A 21384-nucleotide genomic window follows, 5' to 3' on the forward strand; every position below is an offset into this window, starting at 1 on the left:
CGGCAGGTAGTGGGAAAACAACTTTACTCAGAGCTCTCGCAGGAGCGCTTCAACAGCTAGCAGCAAAGCCTGTGCAGAAGGATGTTGCAGATGCCAAGCTTTCACCACATTCATCCTGGTGTTCTGTTGACACAGTGGTCTTATTTCCGAATTCTATGTCTGATGAGGAGTTTTTTGGTGGATGCTGCAAGGAACCCAGTGCCTGGTGGGATGGAGTCTTTACAAAGGCACTGAGAAGTACAGAAGGGCAACATTTATCTGGAGTTAATAATGGAAATGTTAAGACACAGAAAGTCAAGTGGCTAGTACTGGATGGTGAACCCATGAGCCACACCAAGTGGTTTGACTCTTTGAGTACCCTTGGCGACCTTGAAAGCCCATTTCTTTGCGTCCCATCAGGTGAAAAAGTTCTTCCCTTACAAGACACATTTAAAATTCTTGTTGAAACAACCAGTCTCGGGGATGCCACTCCTTCTGCATTGGCACGGTGTAGCCTGGTGTACGTTTCTGGACAGGATCTATGGAAGGCTGTGTGGAAAGCTGAAATGGACACTTTATACAAAGAGCATAATCTAGACCAGGGCACTGTAAAAATGTGGAGCTGTCTAGCTGAAGATCTGTTCTCAAGTACTATTAATGCCCTAAGGGACAAGGGTTTAACCAGTGTAATGTCAAATAAAGGACATGAAGACAGTAAATCAAGGCTTGTCCCTGATGGTCTGCAAGAAGTAATGTCGTTTATTAAAATCCTCTATGCTCTTCTGGGAGAGTCTGGATTTGAAGGCAGTTTGAAACCAGCATCCAAGCAGACAAAAAACAGAGGTAAGACTAAATATCAATTAGATATTATTTAGATTTAACCTTAAATATCAATGAAACTCCCAACATCCAACATCTCAATGGGAAGGGAGTTGGCACAACATAGTCTCATGAACGAACCCCATTTACAGAAAAATTGGGACAATTTGCTTGATACAGCAATTCTGCTGCTCAGCAGTCTAGACACAATTTATCTTTATAATGTTCAGGAGTCCAATGACAGTGTGATTAATAATCCACTAAAGCCTTGTTTAACAGGTGGTGTCCTATTACAGTGCCACACTGAAAGTTAAGCTTTTCAATCCAACCCATTCTACTTGTTTATGAAAATTGCATAGCTACATCTTATGTTGTATGTTTAATTGTATGCACCTGTTTGCAATAGGCATGTATTAAAATTCCTTATCCACTAGTTGTGCCTACATACTTGTTATAAAATGGGTGTTTAACCAGTAGGCCAAAAATGTCCACTGGAATTTTGTAGCAATTACTGTATATGCCCAGTATTGTTCCAGCATATCTGTGCCCCTGTGTGCAAAGCAAAGTCCGTAACAACATGGTTTGATGGGCGTGGTGTGAAGGAACTTTAATGGCCTGCACAGAGCCCTGATTTTAACCCCATTAAACACCATTGAGATTAACTGACCCATATTAATTATCATGGTTTTAGAATGATACCCAACAAACTTATGGTTAGATGTTTGATACCTTATATGGCCAAAAGTGTGTATTGTCAAAAAGATAAATGTAGTGATACGTTTTCCTCTCCCCTGCAAGACCCTGGTTCTGAGCTACCCGTCACAGAGCTACATGCAAAAAACCTCTTTGTGGTTGCATATATTTGGGGATTTGGTGGACTTCTGCACCCTAGGTATGTATTTAAAAATGCGTATAACTTGTAGAAATGAAATGTTCAGTATCCTTTTATCTTACAGAATTTTCTCTGCAATTTCTTGTTTTTAGACACTGGCCACAATTTGACCTTCTTGCTCGGGGAGCCTTGTTCCAGTGCCGTTATCAAATCAAAGTGCCAGATAAGGGTACCGTATTTGATCATTTTTTTAACTTCAGAGATGAAATGTTGGAGGATTCTTCAAGCATGAATAGAAGTCCACTACATACCTGCACATCTGTGCCCCAGGTTTGTTCATTTATATAACTCACTATATTTATATTCTTACACATTCAACAATCTTTTTAGTTATTCTAGCTTTATGTTTGCGATGGTTACGTTGTTGAAATGAATTATTGGTTAACCGTATAATCATTGACATCCCTAATCAGTATAATGACTCTTTATCTCTCAATCCAGTATGAAAAATATGCATATCTCCTGGACCGTCTGATAGAATCCCATCAACCAGCACTACTACTTGGGGAAGCAGGTTCAGGCAAAACAGTGTTGTGCAAGTCCATATCAAACAGAAGACCACACGTGCAGTTATCAGTTAGTCCACTGCTACAATCTGCTGATTTACGAAATATCCTTGAGAGTATGAGCAATCCCAAGACTCAACCGCATCAGGGTCTACTTCTTTTTGTTGATGACTTACATGAAGCACCTTTTGGTAAGAAAAGTAAAAAATTTGGAATAAAAGTTTCATACACTATTTTTTTGCAGTGCAGCTTGATGGTTGCCCCTTTTGATTCTGCAGATGCTAAGGGAAAAATATCAAAACCATTGGAAACATTACGTCAGTGCATCTCAATGGGCGGAGTACTGACTTCAGAATGTCTTCACACCAAGCTCTTTGGTTCCGGAGCGATTAATTTCCTAGGCACTTGCAGTACTCTTGAAACAACAAACACAATCAAGATTTCCCCTCGGCTCTTCAGACTGTTCACTATCTTGATACTCCCTGATACTTCTGTTGATATTTTGTATTCTGTCCATTCTGCACATCTAGAGCAATGGCTAAGAAAGTTCCCGTCCATGCCAATCATTGCAGATATTGCACGTTGTATTATCACTGCAACCTATGATGTCTATCTAGCTTTACGTGACTGTTTACCCTATTCACCTATCACTCCCCATATTGTGTTCTCGGTTCATGACCTTCAAAAAGTATTCCAGGGGATGTACATCTGGAAACCAATGATCACAGGTCAGCAGTTACATCCTACCTCAAACTCTCACTCTTCAGCCTCTCTGGGTCCTGCAGCAAATGTGCCTAGCATTGGCCGTCTTTGGATGCACGAGTGTTGGCGTACCTTTGGTGATCGTATTTCTTCAAACGAGGAAAGACAAATCCTGATGACATTTCTAAACAAGGCTTCTGAGAAGAATTTTAGTAGTTGGCTGGGTAAAACTGGTGCAACCGTATATAATCTAAACCAGCATGACAACAATGACAGCATGGCATGCACAACAGGATCTACTGAGTTCCTTGTAGTTGAAGCTGCAGAATGTAAATCAAATTTGGCTGAGCAATCAGTGGCCTCAAAGGAGCAGCACCATTCTTGCTCCAGATTTTTGAGTAGCGGGAGTGATGCTGATAGTATTCCTTTAGCAGATGTGTCTGAGTCTCAGCTTGAGTCTGATATTTCAACTTGTGAACAACCTCAAATCACCTCAACAAGTGCTTTGCAACTGCTGCATGAATTTAGTTCTTCAGTCCAGAATATGGTCTTCAGCCAAGATCTCTGCCAACTCCACATGTGTAAAGAACAGCAGAACAAAGTCTTGTATCAGGAGAGAGACCTGGATGTACTGGTACAACAGCTAATTCATATTGTAAACAGCAAAGATAATAACCGAACCATTGTGTATCGCCACATGGTCCTCCAACTGGTACATATCTTACGTGCCTTGCTCATTCCCAGTGGACACGGAGTTCTGTTTGGAGCCACAAAGAGCACAGGCCGAAAGACCACCGTACGCTTAGCAACGTACCTAACGGGATACCACTTGATTGAGGTTCATCGTGGAAATGAGGGCAAATTAAGGGAGATATTAAAACAGGCCAGGAGTCAGATTAATGAGCATGGTGGACATGTGGTGTTTTTGATCCATGAGGATACCAGCCAGGCTATAAGAGATAAACTGCTGAAAATTATGAGTACTGGAGTTTTTCCACATCAAGAAACAGAGGATGTAAGATCAAATGTCCATTCAAGTCATTTAGGAAAAAACAAGTTCATAGAAAGGTAAGGCATAAATATGTATTTATTCTTTATTACTATTGCTATTACTTATTGCGGTGGGGACAAGTATTTAATAACGAATAGAATACTGGACTGCATTGTAGTAGTTTTTAATTATGTTTGCTGCATTTTATTGCAGGTATTTGAGGCAAAAACAGAAAAATCTTCATGTGTTTTTATTACTGCCTCTCAACCAAAACACTCAAACGGGACAGCTATCTGGTACTGCGCTACATATTACAAGGGCTTTAAAGCTCTGCTGTTGTGTAGAGGTGTACCAGCCTTGGGGTTATGAGGATTTAGTTGAAATGGCCTTTCTTCATCTAAAGTGCAATCTTCAGACTAAAATGACGGATATTAGAGGTAGGTGTAACTTCACTTTCAAGAAAACTTTGGTGAAGTGTTTGGAATTATACAATGCACTAACACACCACAGTGACATACTCAATTATGTCTGTATGTGGTAGCGGGCTCGCGTAATTTACAACTATGCCATGCAAGTGGGCATGCGGTATTGTTAAAAATAATAATTTCTTGATAAAGGGTTGTTTCTCAGAAAATATCTGACTGTTGGAGGGTTGTAATTTAACATAGACTGTGAAGTTCCTCAATAATGGCATGCATGGTGCAATTGTGTGTTACTGGTTAGGACAGAGGGTGGCATATATGTGGATTTAGATGAAGGTCAGACCAAATATTATACGTAATTAATACAGCTTTTGTCCTGCTACTAGTGATGTAACAATTTATTGTCAACTTCTTTCTTTAGTTGACAAGACCTTGGTGGATAGTATTGCTCAGGCAATGGCTTCAATACACCAGTCTGCAACAAAATATGCCTCAGCTTTCCTAAATATTCAGCCGTATGGCCCAAAGACCTATGCAGACTTAATAGCAGACTTTTATCACCTCTGTGAGCACCTTTTTGAGCAAAGGAGAGAAAACTCCAGCAGGTAAGCACTAACAATATATTGTTGTATAATGTAACTAATCCATTTGAATATAACATTAAAAGTGTTAATGTTCAATATTAGGATGGCAGTAGTTCAGGACCGTCTGAGGGACATGATGAACACAGCACGGCAGTACAGCCAAGAGGTTTCCAGGCTTAAAGACAAATTTAAGGAGACACAAAAGGTATATATGTCTGTTTTACTGAGAGTTTAATACATCAACTTACTGTTTTAGGAACAATTGTACAATTGGTTGGTGAGTGTGGTGTTAAAACATATTAGGATAAATATTAGAATTAAAAATTTTGGATATCTGGGTTGGAACATGCAGAAGGTAATGTTTGAGGGTATGTTACCCTTTAATTTAGGTGGACCCTGTCAGGAGTGTGTTTCCTCCTAGTGCCTAGTGTAGATGCTGGACTGATTGTGATCCTAATGGGTTAAAAAATGAAGAAAACCGGCAATCCCAGATCTTTACCCAATTGTTGTTTGACCTTAAGAAGGCTGTCAATGCATAAAACCCAATAGCAGGTCTAATCAGCAGGAAATTTTCTCTTTCTCTTTATTCCAATTATGTTCCAGCATCTAAGCCAGTTGAAAAAGTTGGTGGACACTGAGTGCACACTTTGTGAAGAAACCCGTCAGCATTGCTCACTGGAAGAGGGTCACCTTTCTTTTCTGGAAGAACAGTTGAAGACTAAAGAAGATTCTTCCAAACAGGTCAGACTTACTCATTATACTCATATTAGCCTACCTTTGTGAACTTGTCTTTAGTCCTGTATATTTATTTGAGGGACTGACTTGGTGCTCAGGTGGTGCAGCAGTGTAATACGCTGACCTGCCTTGGCAGTGCATCTGGTCTGGCCGGGCACTCAAAAGATACAGTTTGGCATGTCTTAGGAAGGGAAGGCCAGATGGGGAGTCACCTCCTTGCTGCTACAATTGTGACTTCTACTGTCTGGTCAATGTGCTGGCATGAGCACTGGAAGATTACAAAGGCAGTAGTGTACGTCCTCTTAAGAATCCACTGCTGGCAGGTGGAAAGATGCAGCCTTTATGCATGACTTTACACCTGTCTGAGGAGGCGTGTGCTACCAAAAGGGTGTCAATCTCCAAATTTTGTGCAAAAAGGGAAACATTGTAACCAGAGTAACCGACTTGTGTTCTATTTAGGTGAACCCATTATATGAGGCATCTCTTAAGGCCCTGCTGTCTTTGAATCAGTCCGATCTGGATGAGGTGCGACACTACAGACAACCCCCTGATGGAGTGGTGATGCTGATAAACGCAATATGCATGTTGTTTAATCGCCCCTCTAACTGGGAAAGCGGAAAACAACTTTTAGGGCAGGCACATTTCTTACAGGTTTGGGATCAACTTATTATTATTAAATGTTTGTTAATGACATTAAATAATATAAATAATGTACACTATATGGCTCGAAATCATTGGGTGCTGGTGTTTCAGCCACACCCATTGCTATCAGGTATATAACAGTAATTCTGTGGGATAAATTATTTTGGGAAAGAACATGATCTTTTTCTGTTTCTGTATGACTGTGGCCCTCTGTACAAAGTAAGGGTCATAAAGAAATAGTATGATAAGTTTTGAGTGGAGCACCGAGCCCTAACCTTAACCCTTACTGAACAGCTTACTAATGCATTTTAAATGAGTGGGGGGAAATTCCCACACTCACTTTGAAACTGTTTTAACCATGGAGGGAATCAGCTTGCCCAATCAATGCCCATGGTGTCCACATATAATTTTGGCTATATAGTGTACAAACTTCATTACTAACACTTAAGACATTTTATAAAATGCGTTTAAAACAAGAATTTGTAAACAAGAATTGGCAAATTTTCTTGAACCTTTTGATGTTTTGGCTGACCAACTTGACTGGCAAGAACCAACACCAGTCGTGGTATGATAGTGTATCTCAGACAGTTATTTGCATATGTGTGAAGGGTACCATTGCCCTGGTGGTATATATTAGAATTTTAGAGACATATGTTGTCATCAAGGTGACATTTTTCCCTGAAAAGTCCATGGTTGTTTTAGCAAGATAATGCCAGGCTTTATTCTGAATGCATTCTGAGTAGCTCAGCAGCTAAGGTACTTGACTAGCGATCAGAAGGTTGCCACAGTCGGGCCCCTGGGCCAGACTCTCAACCCTCAATTGCTCAAGTTGTATTCACTGATAATTGTAAGTCGCTTTGGATTAAAGCGTCTGCTGAATGTCGAAAATGTAATGTAAATGCACTACAACAGTCAGGCTTCGTAGACTCAGAGTGCTTGACTGGCCTGCCTGCAACAGTGACCATAGACTGTTGAGCAGCTATAAGTCTCATATCAGGCAAGAATGGGCAGAAATTCCATCTGACAAACTGCAACAATTAGCACCCTGAGATCTAGTTATTGCATTTTACAAAATGTCCCAACTTTTTTGTTTAATTAATTTAAAAAATAAAATATCAACAGAAAGGTTCATTATTTGCATGTTTACAGTTTAGCTCAAAATACATTTTTATTTACTTTTCTTGTTCAATCAGGATCTGGAGTTCTTCGACCGCTCGAATTTAAGCGACGAGTTGTTTCAAAAGCTGGGCGAAATCGTCCATTCGCCCAACTTCCAACCCCACGTAGTGCGTGTCGTAAGCCAGGCCTGTGAATCTCTGTGCTCCTGGGTGCATGCAGTGTACCGGTATGCCTGCGTTCAGCGTCATATAGCCCCACAGGAAGCGCGCAGAGACCATTTGAAGAACCGCATGGCTGAAATCCGTGCACGGCTGCGGGTGGCTCGGCTGCAGGAGGAAGCTGCACGAGACAGGTTGGAGGACACTAAGAGGCAACTACAGGTCGCGAGGAATGCTTTGGAGGACCTGGCAACCCAGCTCCATGACAGTAAAGCAAAACAGAAGCAGGCTGCTGATGTGTTCAAACAGCTGGGCTACTATATTGAGAAATGGAACACAGATGAAAAGGTAAATAAATCTAAAGGTTTATGAAATCGTAACCTTTGGACATTTATATGAAACAAACCTAATATGTTTATACATTTTATTTCTGTAGGAAATAGAAATCTTTAGCCAGGTCATACCAGGTGATGCCCTGCTATTAGCTGCTGCAATAACCTATTTGGGCCCGTTTGGGTCTGACATCCGGCTGGATCTCATACAGAAGTGGCATAAGATGTGTCTCACGGGCAAGATAGACCTCAGTCCAGAAGACCCAAGGAAATCTCTGCTGCATGGACAACAGTTCATTTCTTCTGAAGATCCTCAGTTTGTGCCGATTCCTGTAGGGACAGAAGTTCAGAGGATCCTGGCTCAAGCAGTTCGGGTGAATCAACATCAACATCTCAGCCAAACAGGGATCCACCTTCTCATCTTGAAACTGCTGCTGTGGGGACATAAAGCTCGGTGGTCTAACCAATTTGTTTTGCTGGCAGATACACTGCAACATGAGAGGCTCAGTTTGAAAGAAAGGTTACAGACAGGTGCTTATGTCAGACATAAAATCAAACTAAAAAGTAAGGTGTTAAACCCCTGATTTAACCCTGGTGTTAATGAACCCATCCCTAGCATTACAATATTAATTTTTGATTCTACTTTTAGGATTTCTTGAACAGATTTTAAAAAAGGATGATAAAGCACAGAATGAAAGTGACTTTGAGGTTATTGTGTCTTCTGATGACCCAGAATTGCTTTCTAAAATCAGTCATGGGGCAAAGAAAGGTTGGTCATCATCTATGCAATTGTAGCAGCAAGTTCCAGTAAATAAAGGGACAGCTTATAACATTGTAACACTGTTGTTCATTAACAGGTTTAAAAGTGCTGGTTACTGAGATAGAATGTGCTCTGCCAAGTGAAGAGTTCCTCAACGTGTTGGATCGCTCAACTGGTCCAGTTCAAGCACCTCACCCTGAATTTCAGCTGTTTCTAATTACTGCTCTACCAGTACGAGCTCTTAAGGATGGTGAGATATATTGTTTTTATACTTTATATATATCTCTGGTTTACTTCGGAAACTCATTGTCACTTAACACAGGCTACCGCTGCATCAAGAAATGCAACTTGAAATATAGCATGTTTAACTGCCACTACAAATGTAAAACTACTTTTTTTATTTTCTTTTGTTAGAGATTCACCCCATAATACTGGCAAACGTTAAAGTCATTGATCTGTCTCCAAGTACATCTGAAATCCAGAGTGTTATTCTGTCTGACATAATCCAGTCAGAGGCTTCAGAGCTTTGGGCACAACATTGCCACTTCCAGAGAGAAAAACAAGTCCTTCAGGATGAGCTCAATCTCAAGGAGGTACCGGAACTTTTTTTGTTTATTTTTTAATTAAAGACTTTGTCTTAAGCTACAGTGTAGAATTCAGCTTGGGTTCATTTATAATATTCCAGGCTTCTGTGATGGAGTTCGTCCTGCAGACTTCCACACCATTACTACAAGATCCAGAGTTTTTTCAACACGTGTCAATATGTTGGACAGCCACACTGAGTCTTCAAGCAAAGATCGAAGCCCTGGTGAAGGAAGTAGATGCACACAATCAACTATTGAAGGATTTTGAAGACATAGCAGCACTAGCAACAGCTTTCTATAAAGCTCTCCAAGATGTTGGACGCCTCTCTTGCTTCTACTACTTTCCCCTGTGCAAGTTCTTGCTCACTTTGAAGGGAATGTTGGACAGTACATCCAATAGGAACCTACATGGTCATTCTGTAAGGTTAGAAACTTCACACAGGATGGTGGCCAAGATACTTGCTCAATATACGCCTGGTCTGTCCAAGAACCATGCAGAACTGCTCCGGCTGCTTTTGTGTGTCGAGTTCCTCAAGCGAAACGAGGGCTGCTCTGAGACCGAACAGGTCATCTTCCTCAAAGGATTTAGCAACATACAATCCCCAGGAGATCTCTTACCTGAACAGTCTGCTTCTGAGCTTCCAAGCTGGATACCACCCACTGCAAAAGCAGCTCTTATTCTCCTAGAGAAACTCCCATCTTTCCATGGTTTGGTCTCCTCTTTAAAGAATTCTTCCAGACAATGGCAGGAGTACTTCCGCTTTCCTTCATCCACTGTGGTTGGACCCGTCCCTTGTCAGTCGCACACTCACCTCACAATGTTACAGCGAGCGATTCTTTGGAAGACCCTCTGTCCACAATGGCTCGCAGCAGTGGCAGATGATCTGTTTGCTTGTCAGCAAGGAAAGTCTGTGAGTTCAGGTGTTTCCAGGGACTCTTACCTCAGTGCTCCAGAATTAATCTCTCACTTTTTATCCAGAAATGAGGGTCCTGTCATTATAACCCTGCAGGGGGGAATCAGTGGTGATTCAGGAAGTATCCACCCTCTCTACTGGATTAAGCAATGTGCTGCTTATCAAGCAAATAAGACGGGGGTAAGACAATATGATTCATTTAAACAAATTTTTAGCAAGATACAAGTACACACAAGTAAACATACTTTCATAATAATAAAAGAAGGCAAGCAGAGTAAAATATATCTGGGTGGAAACCAATGAATCAGAATTAAGGAAGGATGGGAAGTGATGGAATTTAGTGGCTAGCAGAGTTAACCTAAGAGACCTTAATTGTTACATTTAGTTGATTTGTAATGGGTAGTTGATGACTTAAACAATTTCCTGAATTCTGTTAAAACTATATAGAGGATTGTAAAATTGCGAGTCCGTAAGAGTCCATTTTGCCTTATTTAACATTGGTACAGATCACTGATATGGATTTTTCTCTTTATGATGTTGTATAGGTGAAGGTGATGGTAATTTCTTTTGGATCTCAGTGCCCAAGAGACGCTGTTCTCTCATCACTTGATGCAGCTGTTCAGGCTGGTCACTGGCTTGTCTTAAATAACTGTCACCTGCTGGATCATTGGAATGTTGATGTGGTTCATCGTCTACGACAGTTGATGTCCTACTCAACACAAGGTTAATAAAGTATAAAGAAGTATAAAGAAGAAGAAAAAAGAAATACAACAAGAATCGTCTATTTTACTTCACTCATTTAAATATGCAATATAGTTTTTATTATAAGCTCTTGGTTATTCTACAGATTTGAAAGATGCAGAGCTTACTCAGATTGGAGGCGATGTAGGCAGTCAGGTTCACCCACTTTTTCGACTGTGGTTTATAACAAAAGACAACTCTCCTCTTTCTGTTCCAGGTATTTATGTATTTATATAGTTACTCTACTTGCTTTTTCCTGTCATCTTAGGTTAAAGGGAGTTTTCAAGAATTAGACTGTAGTACTTTAGGAAAATTAATTGCGAATAAGTTACATTTGTCTGAATTTATAGTGTCCTGAAAAGGTATTTGCTCCTTTCTGATTCCTTCATTTTTGTCATATCACATCACAATGATCATTTCATTTATTGAAGAAAGGGTTATTCAGCCCTCACTGGCACTGTATTAAGTGTAAAAATGCCTTTAGTTTCCCACTTAACTACTTAAACAATATAGCTGATAACTGGAATCTGTTAGACTACTTACCCAGAATTGATTGCTGTCAACCGTGGTAATCTGTAACCTTTCCAGCAATGTAAAGTAGGCTAAAAGTTCTATACAAGTAAGCAAAAAGCAATTCTCAAAAGAAAAGTGGGCCACAATTCTTCCACAGCAATATAAAAGCCTGATCTTTAGGTATTAAAAGCATTTGGTTGCCGTTCTCGGTGCTAAAGATGGCACAACCGTTTAAGATTAGAAGGCAGTTGCTTTTTCTTGCAGGTGATATAGAAGTTGCATAACCTTCAGCTTTTTGTTTTGTGTGTTCAGTGGAAGAAACAGAGGAAAAAAATGTGTGGTGCTTTATAACAACACTGTAGGTGTGATTCTGATGATGTGTGTGTACTCTAAATTCCATTGCAGCATTTGTGAGGATGCGTGCCTTGCATTTGGTGTGTGACTCACACAGGGACATGATGGAGGAGCTTTGTTGTTCTCTGAGACAAGTGACATCTGCAATTTCTCCAGCTACTACAGCTCAACCCAGTGCAAATATCATGGAACCTCTTATTCAATCTGCCATCATTCATTCTGTGTTACTGCAAAGACAGAAACTCAGACATCTAGGACAACGATGCATTTACAAATGGTAAGGAATGTATGCACTGTTTTAGCTTTCTTAATGTTGCAAAATGTAAACAGCTATGGTGGCGTTTACATGATACTCGACTAGCATTTACACTAGCTCTGTCGTGAAGCAGTGCTGCTTACTTTGCCACTGCGCTACCTTGAGCATCATGCATAGCACAGATTTACTACTCAGTTTTTACAGCTTGCCACTGACAATTCAAAGCACCACCAGATAGAAATGCACCACTTCTGACACAACCCTCCTATTTTTATCCGGGCTTGGGACTGGCACTAAGAGCACATCGACAAGGCTGGCTCTGACTGGCTCTTCTCGGCCAGTGAAGGTGTCAAGAAACCAGAGTGTGCTGGGAAACCCAGTATCTTAGTATTGGGACAATGCAAAAACAGGAAATCCAAGTGATGTTGGAAAACAGACTTCGCCCACAAGTACCAACAACAGACAGCAATATATTTTCTGATGGATGTTTCCAATGTCCATATGAACACAGCTTAATTCTGTACTTTGTTTCAGGACTGAGGAGGATCTGCTGGCTCTGGTTGATGCACAAATCCACATTGCTAAACAATGCAGTGACCCCACTGCTACACTGGAATACATAGCTGGTACTACTTCTAACATTCTTTGTATTAGCATTGTTGAAGTCTAGAAATGACCAAAGAAGCCAGTCACTATTAGCCAAAACACTGTCACTCCAGATGGGACTTCATCATCATCATCATCATCACCATAATCATCATAGGGTCACAGGAATAGACCACTGGCATTCTATCCATTGTACAAACATTCAAACCATTGTACATCATATAGCGAAAAGTATGTGAACACCCTTGTTAACATTTGAGGTTAAGTGTTTCAGCCACACCTATTGCTAACAGGAGACAAGCTCATGGTCAAGTGGTGTCCTCATACTTTTTGTTCTATGGCGTATAAAATCCTTCAGTTGCTCTTTTTGTATTAACAAAATTGTTATTGCAGATTGATTTCTAACTCAATATAATATCAAATCTCTCACTTTTTCTCTGCTTACAGCTCATCTGATATATGGTGGTCATGTGTCTGACCCCGCTGACCTACAAGCTGTAAAAGCAGTGTGCAGAGTTTGTCTAACTCGTCCACTTCAATCATGGGGCAGTGGATTTCAATCCCTTTCCGAAGTGATGAGCACGACTGGACGTTTCGGTAGGCAAAGACGACTTCAACTAAGTTCTTTCATGGTAACCAAGATGCTGTAAATCCAAAAGTAATTAGACATTATTCAGTAATATTTTCATGGTTTTAAATTATACTGATAGGCGGGAACAGAGATGAATACCCAGCAGCGGGTGGTTAGTCAGATGCTGTACAATCAGCATGAAATGCTATCGTATTCGTAGCACAGGTGGTGGAATTCGTCAGACTACAAGTTAAAAAACACCACATCTTAGCCAAGGCATTCAGGTGGTGCAGTCCAGGTTCGAATCTCACCGGGGCTATCAGCATGCTTGACAGTTGGGATGAAGCTTATTTACTTCAGTTTTAAATGTAGTGTTGTGCATTTATGCCTAAAAATGTGACATTTATCTCAACTTTGTCCTAATAGCATAAACGAATGCAATCATAGAATATGATCTGTGTCAATTCACCAGTGCTTCGGCCATCCACCCCTCCAGACATAGCCTATTATGTCCGTGTAGATGCCCAGCCGACCGAAAACACAGCTGAATGTAATAGATGCTTTGCCACCCAAGCACCCAATATATAATCATATGTAATATATTACATCCAATTTGAGAGACTGACTGTTTAAACAGAAATTGATGGTTTTAATTCACTTCCAGATCTGAGGTGCCTTCAAACCTCACTTTACAACACCGGTCCACCACTCCTGGGCTTCAATGCCGTGATGACAAGTGAGCTGATCAAATTAAGAAGTCAAACACTAGGCATCCTTCTCCTTGAGTCACAAGGCTGCTTTGTTGCTGGCAGCACCATGAACTGTCATCAAGAGCTTATTGAGTACACAACAGCTCAAGAAAGATTGCAAGCCTTGCAGGACAAACTAAAATCGAAGCAGGGGAGCAGAGGAGTGGGTGTTGGAACAGTATCACAGGGAGCATTGCACACTTTCCTTCTGACAGAGTGGGAGAACCTTGTTGAGACGGTGTCCTGCTTGCTTACAGATGTTTCTCAGTCATCAAAAGGCCATTCTGCTGCTCTGGGTGTAAGATCATCAGTCATTTCAGAATTGGAGACTCGGACAGACCTGCTGCATGTGTATCTAGGGATAGAATCCAATGGATCAGCTTATGTCTACAATTTATCTGCCTTTGATAACCCCCGTGGCTTTCTGGCAGCCTTGATCAGGCAGAGTGTCCAAGTCCAACAGGAAGAGTTCAGCCAGGTTTCTCTTCATTTTGAGGTAAAATAACAAAATCTACTTAAAATGTCATGCATGTCAAACTGATCACTTTGAAATGTATACCATAATATAGGTGTTGTTCCATTTGTCATAGATTTTAAGGACAGTCATGAAGTTTATTTATAGACTGTTTGTTGTTTTCAGAATAAGCATGTCTAACATAGCACTATTACATCCTCAGGTGCTAGCTGCTGCAGATTTTCCAGCTTCTAAGCCCTCAGATGGGATCTACCTTTCAGGACTGGAACTACATGGAGCATTGTGGAATACGCATCTCGGTGCTCTGCACGACACTCTGTCCCCTAAACCATGTCCTTTTCCTCTACTTGGGGTCAGAGCTCGAGTGACAAAAGCGGATGTTAGCTACTCTCCTAACAGTTCAAAGTCCGGTTCCTGCCTTGTGTCGATCTACAACTGTCCTCTATACCTGCAGAGTCAAGACAGAGACTCGAGCTGGTCAGGAACAAGCACTGTCACTCATGTTCCACTTCAGACAAACTTAGATCCAGTACTTTGTACACTGAGGCGTGTAAAATTAGTCAGTACACTTGAAAAAAACAGGTTTCAGTATTGACTTATACACTTTAAAGTTAAAATTATATGGACACCATTAGCTTTTAGATATACCAATTAAAACCTTGGGTATTAATATGAAGTTGGCAGGTCCTTTATGGCTATTACATCCTTCAGTCTTCTCTGAGGGCTTTCTAGGAGATTTTGGGATGTGTCTCTACCACTGTGTCATCCTTTACTCTTCTGTAAGGACTTTCCAGAAGGTTTTGGGATGTGTCTGTACCGCTAATACACCCCTTACTCTTCTCTAAGGGCTTTCCAAGATTTTGGCATGTATCTGTGGGAATTCATGCCTGACCAGAAGGGCTGGTTTTTAGTTGGGTTAAGGTCAAGGCGCTTTGCAGGCCACTGAAGTTCCTCATGACATGCTAAAACTGGTATGGGCCTTTCTTAAACTATTGTAACTAAGTTAACTTGAGAGCTTTTATCTAATTGATTGTATACATGTTAGCAATTGGTGTGGCTGATTTAATTAGTTATTAGATGGGATGTCCAAATATTTAAAGTCATGTAGTAATAGAAATACTATACACATGATCGTTGTATTCTGTTTAATTGACATACAGAATTTAATAATTCAAAGTAAAACACAACTTTCCAAGCATCCAAGCATCGTAGTAAAATATACTTTGTATATAATGATGTAATCACGTCTGCATTCATGTTTAATGCATCTACCGTTTCTTGTACAAACAGGGTTTGAGTTCAAGTCTTGTTTTCTTTACATTGTCAGAAGCATCTTGTGTCTTGGCGAACTCAAATGAGTAGAAGTGGCTGTTTTCAGTGTCCTGAAGATAATTGATGCAAAAGACAAAGAAATAAAAACAGTTAGCAAGAATAGATATACAAATGAATCACTTCTTGATTTAGGTTTCACTAGACTGTACCAATTCAAGGACAATCCCTCGCCTTAGACACAGCCAATCATGTCCTTTTTCAAAACCCACAATGGTTTAATCATTCTATGACCCATCTTTAGGTATATTATGGGGGGTTGAATAATTGTGACATGCTGATCAGCTTTGTGTATATGGAGAGACACACTCAGGAATCCCCTTCTGGCACCCGCCCTGAATGAACAACAAGCCAATCGTTGTTCTGTAGGCATCCAGCCTACCGGATAGCAGAGCTGAGATTCGAAATGACGAGTTCGAGATGTCAGCTCTGGTGTGCTAGCATGTTTTACCGCTGCGCCACATGAGTGGACTTAACTGACTTTATTTAAAGCAAAATCCACCTATTGTAGTTCATTGCTTATTATTCCCTCTAGTTTGCATGACTGCACTTATAAACATAAACAGCAATCCAGCAAAATCAAATCACATAATAAAGTAATTAATGTGCAGGTTGAGTGTAATCTTACCTTACTGACTAACTTAAAGCCCAGACGTGATAAAACTCCAGTAAACTGGCGAATATCCTCAAACCTGCTGGCAACTTCTGCGATTTTAAGAATACCTCTGCAACAATAGACAAAAAAAATACATAAGATTGGGAGAGTTTCACAAAGCAATCAGACATAATCAGACATTAAATTTACCCCATCACCAGGACTCTGTTTGCCTCAGCCAAAAAGTCAGTAAGATTGGTGCCCATAAGAGACAGACAGAACACTGCAATGTCCACGGAGGAATCCGGAAGCAACACCTGTAAAGAACCAATAACAATAGTTACCTGTGCTGCAACAAGATGATTATTTACTGTGAATACTGTTTGCAAACGATATTAAGACATCATAAGATGAAGTACTTACATTAGCCATATCACAGACAGTGACCAGGTCACAGACAGGAGCCAGATCGAAGCAGTGCACTTTGTTCTTCACACTTCGTGCAATCTTACAGTCTCCACAACCGAAGTCGGCTACGACCAAGGATGATGGTCTGATGGAATTAAACAAAACAAAACACAACCCCCGATTACTTCAGTTACTCTGCTCAGACTGGAACAACAAAACAGCTCATTAAAGATACAGAATGGAGATGGATAGATAGATAGACCGATCAGCCATAACATTAAAACCACCTCCTTGTTTCTACACTCACTGTCCATTTTATCAGCTCCACTTACCATATAGAAGCACTTTGTAGTTCTACAATTACTGACTGTAGTCCATCTGTTTCACTACATGCTTTGTTAGCCCCCTTAATGCTGTTCTTCAATGGTCAGGACCACCACAGAGCAGGTATTATTTGGGTGGTGGATCATTCTCAGCACTGCAGTGACACTGACCATGGTGGTGGTGTGTTAGTGTGTGTTGTGCTGATACGAGTGGATAAGACGCAGCGGCGCTGATGGAGTTTTTAAACACCTCACTGTCACTGCTGGACTGAGAATAGTCCACCAACCAAAAATATCCAGCCAACAGCGCCCTGTAGGCAGCGTCCAGTGACCACTGATGAAGGTCTAGAAGATGATTACTCAAACAGCAGCAATAGATAAGCGATCGTCTCTGACTTTACATCTACAAGGTGAACCAACTAAGTAGGAGTGTCTAATAGAGTGGACAGTGAGTGGACACGGTATTTAAAAACTCCAGCAGCGCTACTGTGTCTGATCCACTCATACCAGCACAACACACACTAACACACCACCACCATGTCAGTGTCACTGCAGTGCTGAGAATGATCCACCACCCAAATAATACCTGCTCTGTGGTGGTCCTGTGGGGGTCCTGACCATTGAAGAACAGGGTGAAAGGGGGCTAACAAAGCATGCAGAGAAACAGATGGACTACAGTCAGTAATTGTAGTACTACAAAGTGCTTCTATATGGTAAGTGGAGCTGATAAAATGGACAGTGATAGATAGATAGTAGTTTAACAAGCAAAAGAAGAGAAATTAACATAAAAATCTACTCACTTTTTCTGAATAAAGGCAATAATAGAGTCGACCGGGTTTGCAGGCCAGTATTTGACTTGTGCCGTGTAGCCTTTGTGGTAGATCCCGATGGCATCAGGGTCCTGCTTGAACATGCGCTTGGCTTCTCCGCTCGTCGAAGTGTAAAGCAGTTCGTTGATGTAGCGGAATCGAGCCGACTCTAACCGTTTTTCCATTCGTGACCTTAAAGCGCTGGAGCGATCAGTGACACCTTTCTCTTCCTCTACCTCCTCCTCATCGGTATTCGGCTGTATTAAATCCTGCACTTCATCTTCCTGTGTTGAATTATTCTTGGTGCTGGTGGCATGGGTGTTTAAAATACGCCGTAATTTATTTGCCTTGAGCTGAAGGTTTGGATTTGGACCTGTTTTGACTGGTTTTTGTTTTTCACACTGATTGTGTGGGTTTGTTTTGGGTTCTGTTTGTTTTGTCTGGTTACTGCCATTAGTTACAGCTTTGAACTTTTTAGATTTGTGTTTATTAAAAGGTTTAACAATATCACCCACCTCTCTTGAGGCAATTCTCTCATGGGGCTGATCATTCTGCACTTTCTGTAGTTCTGACAGGCCAAGAACCGGCCCTGACTTCTGCTTTACACTTTCCTCTGTGACCTTGTCTGCATCGTTGAGGAATTTATTCTTACACCGTCTTTTGCTCTTTATTTTGTTCTTCCACTGCTGTCGAGTCAACGTTTTCACCGATGGATCTTCTGCTGCGCTACTGCCCTCCTCTGACTTCTTTGCTTCTTCGTTTCCTTCCTTGTCCTGTTGTTTCTGTTTCGGTTTCACTCGTCTCTTTTTTACAGGCGTTTTCAGCACCTCCGCTTCTCTTTCCTCCACATTCTGCTCGTCTTCGGCTCCCGTACCTGAGACTTTCTTCCGTTTTTTGGTCCTTCTCTTCTTCTTCTTTGGAGAGTGAGCAGAGGACTCTTCATGTTCTCCGTCGCTGCCTTCAACAGGCTTTACACTCTCCCAGTCTGGAACTGAGCCTAACGTCTGGAGGGTTCGCTTAAGGCAGTGCTTGCTGATTGGCTTGTGCTGGTTGGGGAAAATAAATGCAGACATGTAGATGTTTAGTTATAGAACAGTGATGCAAACTTCATAAAAATACACAAAACTCTGAACATGTGTGTTACATTCATGACAGGAACGATAGTTACTCATTACACAAGATTCATATCGAACAGTCATGGACAATTTAGTGTCTCCAATTCACCTCACTTGCATGTCTTTGGACTGGGGGAGGAAACCGGAGCACCCAGAGGAAACCCACACGGACCCACAGAAAGGACCCAGACCGCCCCACCTGGGGTTCGAACCCAGGACCCTCTTGCTGTGAGGTGACAGTGCTACCCACTTAGCCACCGTGCCGCCCTGTAACTGGGGTAAGGCCTGGTTTTCTCATTATGTTGTATAGGTCATCAAAAAGTGCAGGCAAAAAAACATTTGCTCTGCTTATACAATATAAATAAAATACTCTGTATAGCCAAATGTATATGGACACACCTCTTTATTACAAAATCGACTTAGTCCCCTCCAACAATGTTGACACCAATGAAAACAAGATTTATCTATCTTCCATTAAAACTGTAATGATGAGAAATTTGAATATTTAATGTCTCTTGTTGGCACCCTTAAAGATTGTTCTGAGTGAACTTTTAACGTAAGTATATTATTCATATTTTATGTTTCAACTAAATGATTAGGATCATTTAAAAGGGCAGTCATGACCATGTTTTACTAGTTAAATATTGGTGACACCCAGTTGAAGTTAGAAAACAAGAAAACATTTGGAGACAAATTGCACCATTTCCACTAAGAGGGCAATATAAGCTGTATAACACAACAGGACATGTTAAGAATCTGCCTGGTATCTGCGTGGTATCTATGTAGAGAAAGGATGATGTTTCAAAGGCTAATTAATATTAAGAAATCACAACTGAGAAATTGCCGACATTAGTAAGGTCTTGATTAAGGGCGTCTTTTAAACTACAATCACATGCCACTTAAATAACCAGAAGTTCTTTGGAGGGCTACTGTGAAGCATGGTGGTGGATCTGTGATCTTGTCCATCTGTCTTTCATCTAAAGACCATGGGCTACCTGTTTGAGAGCACGGTATTATGGATTTCATCAAGCACCAGTGCATACTAAACCAAAAACTAGCTGCCTCAGTCAGGAAGTTCAAACCTTGCAGTGTTCTGACAAGAACCCTAGAGAGTCAACTCGTGTGAGGGTAAGAATCTGATAGATCTGGAGATATTCTGTATAAAGGAAAAGTGTCAGATCCTTTACCATGTGTACCATACCAAAGGCACTAGTGATTGTGACTAAGTAATACCTTCTTGGTACGTGGTTCAGGAATCACGACAGGACAGGTCTGTTCAGCTAATACTCCATCAGTCCACTCCTCTTCTGCAAACATGTCAGCAAGCACAGCAACAACCTGAAGAATCAATCATACAGTAAATCAGAGTGTCAGTGAACGCAACATTAATCCACTAAACTGGCACACACACATAACTGCTAATCATCATTATAATAACACTTGCTTTAACAAAATAGACAACTGACCTTCTCTCAAACCTGGAACACTGTAACGATCCTGACTTTAATGAACTCGATTTACACTTAATACATGAAATAAATCGAATTTAGATTTTAATTTAACTTGGAATGAAATGTTGAATCTGCTTACACGGGGACAACACGTGGGAAGTGTTTACATCCGGGTCAGAACACTCGTTTCTTCAGGTAACAGTGAATAGAAATATGGAGCTCATACTGCCACCTATCGGAAGTTCCTTTAACTGACTCACATACACACTGCGAGTGTACACACTACACTTACCGAACACTTTATTAGGACGATAACATCTGGCTAGAACATCTGTTTCTGTACCCCATTTTGTCAATTCCACTACCAGATATCATTCAAGTTGTAAAACTTATTTAATCACAGAGAGAATCAGAAAGGAATCAAACCTTTTCCACTAGTGGTGTGCAATACTGCAAAATTTGGTATCGATTCGTTACCAAGTAAATACAGGACCAGTATCGCTGATACTAATACCAATACTTTTTACTTATAAAAACAGCTTATTTACCTTCATGTAGGCAAGGACGGATTAAGGATAGTCTGGGCCCCTGCAAGGACGGATTAAGGATAGTCTGGGCCCCTGGGCAAAGAGTTGCCCAGGACCCCACCCCACCACCTCCACCCCGCGCCCCCCACCCCCTCCAAAAACATAAATTAATACATTAAACAACCTGTCAATAACTAACCCTAACACAAGAATCTATTTTATATAAGTTTCTTTCTACTCTTCTTTCTTGCAAAGTCATCCAATAATTCATCAAAATTAAGCTGTCTGACCAAATCTGATTCAATGGCCAGAAGTGACAGTGAGTTCAGGCGGTTTTGGCGCATCCTAATCCTGAGTTCATTCTTAATACGAGCCAGTTTGGAGAATGAACGCTCCCCTTCACAATTTGTGATAGGCACAGTA

General features: G+C 40.9%; 2 protein-coding genes across 2 annotated transcripts; one reads left to right on the forward strand and one right to left on the reverse strand.

Annotated features, from left to right (window-relative positions):
* Window positions 1-731: 731 nt before the first annotated feature.
* LOC134334262 (dynein heavy chain domain-containing protein 1-like) lies at window positions 732-15832 on the forward strand. The gene is given in 23 exon segments (XM_063016501.1): window positions 732-822; window positions 1783-1859; window positions 2132-2387; window positions 2475-3966; window positions 4103-4326; window positions 4733-4916; window positions 4998-5100; window positions 5499-5636; window positions 6090-6281; window positions 7466-7897; window positions 7986-8388; window positions 8531-8650; window positions 8739-8891; window positions 9056-9234; window positions 9327-10319; window positions 10685-10918; window positions 11013-11097; window positions 11799-12024; window positions 12538-12629; window positions 13057-13206; window positions 13845-14425; window positions 14607-14881; window positions 15732-15832. Coding segments are annotated over 23 exon segments (6681 nt in total). The 3' UTR covers window positions 15733-15832.
* Window positions 15833-16534: 702 nt separating this feature from the next.
* On the reverse strand, window positions 16535-18941 carry rrp8 (ribosomal RNA processing 8). Its single transcript, XM_063016503.1, has 3 exons — window positions 17860-18941; window positions 16752-16881; window positions 16535-16645 (listed from the first exon to the last, which is right to left on the reverse strand). The coding sequence occupies exons 1-3, from the start codon at window positions 18939-18941 to the stop codon at window positions 16535-16537; spliced, it is 1323 nt and encodes a 440-aa protein (XP_062872573.1).
* Window positions 18942-21384: the final 2443 nt, after the last annotated feature.

Source organism: Trichomycterus rosablanca, chromosome 20, assembly GCF_030014385.1.
Source record: "Trichomycterus rosablanca isolate fTriRos1 chromosome 20, fTriRos1.hap1, whole genome shotgun sequence".
Taxonomy (NCBI): Eukaryota; Metazoa; Chordata; class Actinopteri; order Siluriformes; family Trichomycteridae; genus Trichomycterus; species Trichomycterus rosablanca.